Raw genomic sequence first — 10,753 nt, 5'->3', positions numbered from 1 at the left:
TCGATTTTAACTGAATTCATATTCCTCTCAAAAAAAAAAAAATGCCGCCATCTAAAACTAGTCTCCCAAACAAATATCAGGATAAAAGGAAAGAGACAGAGAGAGAGATGACAGTTACAATAATTCATATGCTCAGATTTTGTAATTTTGGGAATCTCTAAAAGTATTTCTCAAAATTTGAAGATGAATTTTGTGACACAGGTGTAGCGAAAGAAAAGCATGTAGCAGGACATGGTGGACGCTTATCCATTAGATTTACAATCTACTGTTCCACATGCAAAGCTCTAAACCCAAGATGCCTTAGTTACTGGAAATCCTAATGACTGCTGTACTTTTTTTCTGAAACTGCAAAACAGACTTGTCTAATTAACCATTCCTTTGGTATTTATTTTGAAACCAACTGTGCATTTCTTGGCCCCTTCACATACAAGCGATGCCAACTCCTACACAATTCCATAGAATTCTTGCACAGTTCTTCCTTGCTCTGCCCAATTTTTTTCTTAATCTCCTATTACCTCATAAATGGTGAACATTTCAGAAATTACGATCCCATTAGAAGGAGATCTCTACACATTGCTCTATAAGACACTGGAGGAAAAATTCAAAAGATGCTGCTGCACAAAAGTGGGAAAAAGTTCCGTAAATTAAATTTCAAATGGACAGAAGAAAGTTAAGTGCTGTGTATGAAGAGCCCAGATTCTCTTTGACAGATGGCACACAGTGCTTGCTGCTCGGGGCTTACTCCACTGCCAATACAGAAACAATAAACCTGCTTACTGATTTTAAAGAGATCTGTAATTAAGTTTGACATTCGAACAGATAAAGGTTTACCAAGGCAGCGCAGCCAGGATTTAAGGGGTCTTAAAATGGGATACTATTTAATTGATGTAAATGTCATTCCCAGGATGGCAAAACTTCAGGAACTCCAACTTGTATGTGTGTGTAGGTGTTCATGGCTGTGAGTACACACACGTGTGCACAATGAGTTCTAAAGTTTTAAGTGGTGTGTACCCATCTGAAATTTTCTTGAGCTTAGAAAAGCAAAGGTTGCAACCCCTTACATTCAGTTGCCCTGGGCAAGCAAGAAAAATATCTGTCAAGACCCAGGTCTCACTGTTAAGGCTGGAGTTGAGAAATGCCCTCCAAATGCCTTCAAGTCAACATTAGCTATGACAGAAGCAAGACTATTATTTAACGGTAGCAGCAAATGTCAAAAACAAACTGTGCCTGGTGTTTTGACAAGACACTTTTGAAAGAGAACCACTTCTTCAGCACGTGTGTAACCATGGGGGAGAACACGACAATTAATACCCTGAGGTCTGGTAATAGGATTTCCAGAGTGCTTGGTGGTTCCTTTCTGATACACATGAAAGGCGTAGGCAAGTGGCGGACATGGGCAAAAATAACCCAAAGAGATGAAGCCTGGAGAAAAGGGCTGATAGGTTAGAAATCAGGTGCCGTGTGGCTAATTAAAATGTAACTCCTTCTATGGGAAAGTGCACTCTCACAGTGGTGACACTATAAAGTATGAGGACAGAGCCATCATCCCTAGGTAAAAATAAGATGCTGACAAAACCTATCTACTATTTCCCATACCCTTCCTTCCCTCTGGTGTCCTCATGCCATCCTGCAGCATCTCACCTGAGCTTCCCTCCCTGGATGACATCCCAGCCTAACCTGGCCAAACCTCCAGCTGAACAATTACTCAGTATAACAACGACCAGCCAGTGTTCTGTCCTGCTTCCTTAGGAACCTGCTCGCTGTTGACTAACCTGGTGAGGGAAGCTGTGGACAGTGGTCTTCGGCGGAGTAGATTCTGCTCCCTTCCATTTTGATAAAAAAATGAGGGAAGTTATCCTGATGCAGAGGGGATGCCAACGTGCTGGAACAGTACAGTACCCGTACTTTGAAATGAATAGACAGGAGGGAAAGAAGAACTAATATTTCACTGGACACCTGTTTACATATTACTGCATTTAATGGTAATGGTCCTCCAAGAAAGGTGGGAGTGTATCTCCATTTTGTAGATGAAAAACTGAAGTTTCAAGAGCTTGGGGGACTTGCCCAGGGTCCCAGTCTGTAAATAACTCCTTGGGTGACACAAATCAAGCCTGAGTTTGTTCAATTCCCAAGGCTCTTTCCTGACTCTGCTCAACCTCAGGATTGCGCCTTGATCAGCCACAGGATGTTCTTTTTCAGTAAAAGTCTAATGATGATGGGAATGCTCTGGGCTGTGCTAGATGGGGTAGCCTCAACACGCAGGGCTCCCACAGGTAACCCCGCGGGCAGCTGGGGGCCCTGTCTAAGCAGAGCACGTCCTGCTGGTAGGCTCTTTCGGAGCCACTTAAACCCCCAGAGTGAAGTGAAGCCATGTTTTCAGTCTGTCCTCCCACCACTTCCTCAACCTGCAATCTTCACCACCTCCAGACCGGACTTTGGAGTCTTCTTAGAACATCCGCCTGTCTGTCCATGTGGTGTTCCTGTCCATCCCATGCCCAAGAGAACTGTCCTCCCCTCCTCGAGCTGGCCTGACCTGTCAGTACCTGTGCCCCTGCCTTCCAGATGCCTTTCCCAGGCCACCGTGTTAACATCCTCTTCCTACTCTAATGGAACTTACCGTCTATACAGCTCACGTGCATGGATCCCACCAGGCCAGTACTTACGTATTGTGGGCACATCAAAAGCTAGACCGGCCAGCACAATAATTCACACAGACTTCTCTCAGACTTAACTTTTTAATAGGTCAGAAGTCAAAACCTGTTAAAAATTTTATCTCCTTTCTATGCTGTCAGGTTTCCACATGGGACTGTGTCTGTGGAGGCTGAGGTAGGATGTCTGCTATCAAGAGAGCCTTCAGGTTCAAGTCCAGGCATTCCCTGAGGGCTAAAGTCGTCAGGCTCTCCAAGTATGCTTATGTTAACTTCCTAGAGAAGCCGGATCCCAGAGTGAAGCAACACGTGAAACACGTCTATGAAGTCAAGGTCGCATTCGTGTCAGAGATGCCTCGGTGCCAAGTCACTTAGTGATGGTCTTGGAAATCTGCTGGAAATGTACATGAAAGATAGTTTGCAGGGACTTGCAGGGACAGTACCATGTGGTGGTGAGAATCCTTGACTGTTGGAGCAAAGTTAGACCGGAGTTTGAAATGCTGCTCCGCCATTCAGAAAAACGTGGATGTTGGCAGCTGTATAACGATCCTTATCTGTGTGGTAGGGACATTTGTAGGAAGCACTAAGGAAACACTTGATTCACTCCCTCCCCCTCACCCCCTCCCTTTCAGATGATAGGAAAAGACAAAAGTGGACTCCTTCCTTCTTCCCCACCCTTCCAGGACTTGGATACAAAGTTTGTATTTTATGTATTTTAAAGGCTATAATTTTACCACCAAAAGAATTTTCATTTCCTTATAACTCTGTTCACTACGAATCACTTGCGAAGAAAAATATTCTAGTGGGAAGAGAGTGCTACAAAATGCTTTAAACCAGCTGAGGTGGACATTACCAATGATCACCTATATTTGGTTCTCCTGTCAGGGGAGGGATTGCACATCCCAGCCCCCTTGCAGGTAGTTGGGGTCACAGGACCAGAACTAATCCTAACAAAGATTTAAGAATCACTAGTTTACTTTTTGTGGGGAAAAAATAAAGTTGAATCTGACTCAACTTTATTATGAATTTTACATATATTCTAGAAGACTTGCTTCAACATATCCTGGCCCGCCTTCTCTCTTGGACAGGCATGATATCAACCCACACTAGGTCTGAGGCATAGAAAATTCCGCAAAGATCTGTCTTTACAAACATCTTTAAACTTCATCTTCAGTTTGTCAGTGTGCAGGTTTCCCAAGTCCAGTGTGTGGAGACCAAGCACAGCAGCTGCCTCCAGCTGATCCTAAGATGATGGGGCAGCAGTCTGTCCTCCTGTAATGTCCTGCTGCAAAATTTCAAGCTTTTGTGAAGGCAGAAGGAACTGTTTCAAAACAGAACTGTCACCGTCATAACTTGGTTGAGCAGACATTCCCAGAAGATCTAGGAGTGCCATGTGATGACTATAAAGGAAATAGAAATGACTTTCATTCAATGGCAGAAATTCCCAGGGAATGCATTTTAGAAACTTTTCTTCTAAAACAAACAGATTCAGCAGTTGGGTTCTTTCTTTCTTTTGTCTACTCAATTGCTCATCACAATGAATTGGTCCACAATCACATTCCGTACAAGTTACTCAAAACATGTTTCTAAGAGAGACAAAATCTCACGAACTGAACAAACTCGTGGAAACACAGTAGTACTGAGTGAATTTATTAGTTTCAGAACAGTAATAAAAAAAAAGATTATTTTAAATGGAAATACGTTTCCTAAGTGCTCATTACTTTTAAAGCCCACCTTTGGGGAAGCCATAGAACTATTAGCAGTTACAAATCCTGCCATGACCAAGCAGAATAAAACACAGTTGTGCCAGCACAGAATTTTGATTTAGAATCAAAACCGTCCCTTGCTCATGAAAATCCTTATAGACACCTCAGCCAGAGCAACGGTGAAAGGGAAAAATTGCCCACATATGACAATCAGTGTTGACACGAGGCTCATCAATAGCCCAGTCTTTCACAGGCACATCATTATCTATCTGATCTGCCAAATCTGATCCTTAACAACATTTTCTTCAGAACAGTTGACATACCCTGGAAAAGTCTGTCTTGTAAATCACAGAGAAGGATGACAGGTTTCACAGATTTCATCAGTGATAAAAAGAAGGGAGGCATAAAGGAACAGATACAAGGATATTTACACTTCCTGGCACAATGATCTCAATGAACTAAATGTATTTCGAAGGCAAAAAAAAATCTCCATACCCCAATTTTTATTGAGACCAAGCAGAAAACCACTGACTTAACCTATTTATCTCAGCTCCCAATTAAATTGAATTTTTGAAATGTGAAGACAAATGATCAGGCAAATGGCAAGATTTTACAGTATAAAAAATTGTGGGGAAGATTGAATCAGGGAGGCAGACTAGTCAAGCTGTAGCTTTTCCCTCCTATCCCAAATCCATAGAAACAACAAAAGATTTTTAAAAGGTAAAGGAATCTACAAGTATACTGCCAGATAAGGAGAAGTCTCCTCCATGTCTTTACCACTACCAGGAAGCCCTGAAAGCAAGAAAACAATTGAGAGCAGATAGGTGGAAAGAAACCACAGCTCACTCAAGGAAAGGATTTGCTAAAAATGAAACTGGGGACATTCAAAGCTCATAGGTGGCTAATGCTTGGAGCCAGAAATACCAAGGGCAACAGACCTCATGCGTTAGAGCAGGCTCCTGCAGAAGCAGCCATCTAGCCAACCCCTCCATACTTCTACTCGCTGCTTTGGACCGGGCAGAGACAGACAGCACAGTATCTGCCCCCAGATGCAAGCGGTGTGAGCACTAAGTTCAGAGAGGCCTGGGAGTGTGCCCAAGGCAGACCAAGGAGTGCTCACATCCAGAGACAGGCTGGTGCAGGCTCATCCTGCCCTTCCCTGCCACGGATCTTTAGAAGAGTTTAGAACTTTAGAAGATTAATTAATATCCTCAGGAAATACAAGAATGACCACACACTGCCACACATACACACACACAAAAAGAGGGATCCTGGAAATTAAAATTGTCATCACTGAAATTAAAAGTTCAACTGATGGGATGAATGCTGAATGGGTACAGCTGATGAGCAAGTCGTTTAGCTGGAAGATCCAGTTAAGTAGTTCTTCTAGAATGTAGCACAACAGAGGAAAGCTAAGGGATGTATAGAAAACAGGAACAAAAGGTCAAAGATCTCCCAAATAGAGGAATTTTAGAAGAACAGAGAAGGTGAACAAAGGAATAATAACAGCAAACACAGAAAAAAAAATTGCCCAGGATTAAAGACATGACGTCTCTGATTGAACAGGACTAGTAGAAGACACACTCCTAAACATCGTGTGAATTTTTAAAGCACCCAGGATGATGAAACAACTCAAAGTAATTACATAAAAGGGGGGAAGGGACTCTAATTAGAATTCCAATACAATCAAGGCATCTGGATAAGTGTTTCACTCTAATGGTCATGAGCCCACAGAGGGGACCTTCCTTTCCACCCAGCCTCTGCGACCATTCTAGTACCATCCATACTGGTACTAACAGCTGGTCACCCAGGCCTCAGATCTCCAGCCAATTCTGTAAACCATGGAAACACAGGTGTTCAGATCATACCCTGGACCTCGAGATCTGGAAGTGAGCCATTAAATCCCTCTCTGACTACAAACCCCAAGCAGATCACCCTTCCCATCAAACAGGGTTTTGGCCTCCTTAGACGTGCTGTCCTTTCACCTCACACCGTTCTCCCATGCAGTCAGGTTAGCACTGCTGATTCAACTTCCTTCCCCAATTTGCCTGGCTCCCACGATAAATCTCTTGACCTTGCATTAGGAGCCTCCTTTAATTTTCCACAAAGGCTTGTGCCATGTCTACCAGCGAACTCCGCACTAGACTCAATCTACTCCATCACAAATGGCCTAGCCCCTGGGCTACGGAGCCCATTTAAACATGGCACCACCATGTTAACTGACTCCACTGCAAATATCTGATCTCCAGCCTCACCTGGGTCCTGGATGGTCTCAAAACTCTCTGAAAATTCTTTATTCACCTCTAGTCAGTTCCTGGGTCCGTTCTTCAAAGATACGGCCCCAATCTTCACTATTCTTTCAAAGTTCTCTAGCTGTCCCCAGTTCCCCTTTACTAGTAATAAATGATGGTACATGATCAGACTTTTCTCAAATATATTTTGTATGCAATGATATACTTTAAATGTTAAGATATAATAGGTTAGAAAAAAATTTTTTCAACATAAAACAATCAGATATCATCACCTATACTTCTAAAGTCAATGATTCCCTCCAACTGTACTTCATTCTACCAGTTACCCTCTGCCTGAAACCCCCTATTTTGGCTTCCACATCACTCTCTTGTTTTTCCTCCTACTTCTGACTATACCCTTTATCTCCTTCGCCAGCTTCTCTGCCAACAGGCCAGTGTGCCTCAGATCTCTTCCTTTTCACTATACCATGCTCCCTAGGTGACCTCATCCACTCCCACAGCTGTATTTATTAGTGTCATATGCTGATGGCTCCCTCATTACACCCAATAACCCAGGCTCAAATATCCCACTGCTTATACTCATCTTTACCAGAGGCCTCCTACATCCCTCAGCCTCAACATATCAAATCAAACTTCCATTCACCTACTTCTCTGCATTCCTTTTTCGGTTTACAGAAATACCATCCACTTAGTTTTCCAAGGGAGAAAAATTAAGTCACCTTTCACATTTCCTCTTCCTCGACCTTTATACCCAAGTCACCAAGTTCAGATGATTTAATCCAAAATGTATCTCAGTGTGTCCCTCACTCTTCATTTCCAAGTCATTACATCTCTCTCACCTGGACCCTCCACCTTATATTACATGTATCTACACCTATGAGAGTCAACCTGGGCTGCACATTAGAATCACCTGGGGAACTTATGAAACTCCTAATGCTCAGAGCACACCTCAGGTCAATTATATTAGTCTCTGGGAGTGGGATCTAGGCATCAGCATATTTTTACAAGACTCCACAGGATGCCAATATGCAGCCAGATTTTAAAAATTTCCAGACATGAGCCCACAGACTGAAAGTGCATACTGAATACTAAGCAAGAAAAATAAAAACAAATTTTAAAACGAAACAACTAAAAGTGAAACTAACCTCGAAGATGAAGGGAAAATCATGAAAAAGCTCCTGGAGAGAAAAAAACAGATTATCTACAAAGGAAAGAAAATTCCACTAATAGCAGACTTGTTGTCTGCAACATTAGATGACAGAAGACAACAAGTTAAAAAATTCTTCAAAGTGGTGGGATTAGGGGGAAACTGTGAACCTAGAATTCTATGGCCTGCTAAATTTTTCTTCAAGAATGAAACAGACTTTTTCAGACACACAAAGCAAAGACTCTACCATTCACAGACCATCACTGGAAGAATTACCTTACAAAGAATATATGTCACTATGCAGGTAAGTGAGCCGAAAGATTAGAGAAGTATTTAATGATATTGACCAAGTCTGGATTCCACCTAGAAAACAGATGTGTGAAGTAGAGGCACCACTGAGAGGTTCCAAAGACCTTAATGAAGGTAAAACAGTTCAGTGCAAACAAATGAAGATTATAACAAAAGTATTACCAGGGTTCTTGCTAGCTAATTTTAATTATTTGCCTGTGCTTTCATAGAATTTAAGTTTCAGTTTTCAACTATTCAATTTTTAAAACTTTAAATAATAAAAGCCAGGAAGCACTGCCAATATAGCAGTATTAAAAGATGTTTACCACTTTCACTGCAAAAAAAATGATATAATATATTTATACACTTATCAAAATATCAAAACAATTTTATTTTTGTCAGAAATATCTTTTCTTGTTTTCTAGGTGATATACAAATAATTTAAGAAATCAAAGTGAAAATCATTCAATTCCTGTAACATTAAACTTAGTTTCCTTCATTATTTCTGAATTAATTCAACCACCCATGTTAAGTTTAATAAATTAATCCTCAGTAATATAATTCTAAGATTAACCACAAGGATGGAAAAAAGACTCTTAACCAAGATGATAATTATATATTTAATACATCTTGCTTTAAACAGCAAATTTCAAAGTAAACACATCATAGACCTTATAACTTATTAAAGAATTATAGTGCTTACAAAGTTGATTCTAAAAATATACCTTATTTGTTCTAAATGAATAACATTATCTAGAAGATAGAATAATAAATTACAGTAGTATGTTTACCACCACTATAGTTAGGATTGTGTACATATATTCAATAGGAAATCCTCTTAGGATTTTCACACTTTCAGCCTTAAAACATAAGAGCAGATTAAAGTTTGGCATACAAGATCTCAGTCTGACAGGAAATGGTTTTAAAATCAAAACTGGAAAAATATCTAGTTGACATATTAAGAGAGCATGAGCACACGCACACACACATACACACACTCTCTCTCTCTCTCTCTCCCTCACTCAGTCCTACACACACACACATACACACCCCTCCAGAGTAAGCAGATTTCACCCTTGTGTATCAGACAATTGCCATCAATTTCAAAAATAAAAACTGGGGGAAAAGGTTAACTAAGACTATGTTTAAATCATACTCAAAAGGCTCCAGTTGTTGGAAAAATATGCACAAAACTGTTACCAGGATCCTTACCATGCACAATATGCCATCCCAATACATTCTAAAACAACACATTCTTGAACTGTTCATTAATGGGCGCATGGATACATAAGAAATTATGTGCCCATCCACTCCTCGGATGCAATCCACTGACAATCAATCATATGAAGCAGCCCAGCTCAAATGGTTCTCTTTACAGAACCCAACAGATTACAGAACCCAAGACAACTAGAAACTTCATTTTGACCTGTTCAGGAATTCTTATGTGTTCCATGTGCAAAAGCAGTGTAATACTGTACTGCAAATGACAGTTAATATCACTTAACACTTTGTGGCACTCCAGAAGGTCATTTTGTATTTGTAAAACGTATTTACTCTAGTTAAATTTTTCAATGGTCCTTACTTTTAATTATATGTATTCTTCCAGATTTAGACTCAAAACAATTTGATGCTGATAAACTCTCCTGCTGATCACTTTCACCTCCAGTAAAATCTGTTAAAAGAAAAATTACTCTTTGGGCTCTCTCCAGTAATGCAGGTATGAAAATGTTCCCTGGAAGTTCTTTTTCATCATATATTAGAACACCCAAAGCTCTCTGATACAACATTAAAATAGAAACTAACCACACATTAGGGCACCCATAACTCGTACTGCTATATATTAGAAAAATAAAAAGGCACAACAGTAAGCAAAAGAGAATATACCACTTTCCATTTGCTTTTTTTTTTTTTTTTTGGCTTTCCTCATATTTTATTTCAGTAAGTCTATAAATTGTTCAAAGCATTCTTATACTCTGCATGACGATAACTGAATATTTTGGCACATCAACATTGTGATACAATATATGGTATGTCTAAAAAATTAAAAATTTCATCTATTAATCAACATGTTTTTTAATGTAGTGCATATATATTTTACAGTTATTTAAGTCAAATACATAAAGGTTTGTACTTGATTTACAGATGAAGCAATCACAGATTGCAGTAACATATGTATGTGTGTATATGTGTGTATATGTATACACACACCAATTAAGGGAAAAACTGCATCCTGGCAATTTTATAGTCCGAAGTATTGTTGGTATAGCTATCATTTACATGCCCTTTTCGTCTTGTTTTTCTGTACAAAAGATATGTTTTTGCCTTCTTCATTCTTGATGAGATTTTTCTGCAATAACTTTACATTCATACTGTAAAAATTAAAAGGTTAAAAGGTTAACAGATTAATGTTTATTTTGAATAGCAATTTCCATATAAACTAAAAAGGTCTAAAACTTAATAGTTTATTAACATATGCCCACTTTATTCCTCAAAGAATCTGAGAGTTATACAACTATTAGGATTAAATGACAATTATGAAAGGAAAAAAGAAATTTGCATTCTAGAACTGAAAGGGGCATAGCCAAAAGCAAGGAAAAAATGATATTTCTACATTACAAGCAAATGATAACAGTATATGATTTAGATCAATCCTAGAATATGAAAGGAAGCAAAATAAATTTCTTTGTGTGCTCACTAAGGCATATTAGCAAA

The 10,753-nt window shown here is 39.7% G+C and overlaps 1 protein-coding gene across 2 annotated transcripts in view; it reads right to left on the bottom strand.

The window, feature by feature from the left end:
• Positions 1–861: 861 nt before the first annotated feature.
• The window catches only part of INSIG2 (insulin induced gene 2), a 35,067-nt gene continuing 25,175 nt past the window's right edge, over positions 862–10,753 (bottom strand). Inside the window, exon 6 of one of the 2 annotated variants that reach the window (XM_030762303.2) lies at positions 862–4,048. In XM_030762303.2, the coding sequence (XP_030618163.1) occupies positions 3,995–4,048 (54 nt within the window). In that variant the 3' untranslated portion in view covers positions 862–3,994. Of the gene's footprint in view, positions 4,049–10,243; positions 10,411–10,753 lie in introns of those variants that run through there. The other variant, XM_089916896.1, reaches the window with a different exon arrangement.

This window comes from Delphinapterus leucas, chromosome 8 (assembly GCF_059928025.1).
Source record: "Delphinapterus leucas isolate spDelLeu-1000000601 "Yukka" chromosome 8, BTC_Dleu_Yukka2, whole genome shotgun sequence".
NCBI classification, from domain to species: domain Eukaryota; kingdom Metazoa; phylum Chordata; class Mammalia; order Artiodactyla; family Monodontidae; genus Delphinapterus; species Delphinapterus leucas.
This window is presented reverse-complemented; position numbering and strand designations above follow the sequence as displayed.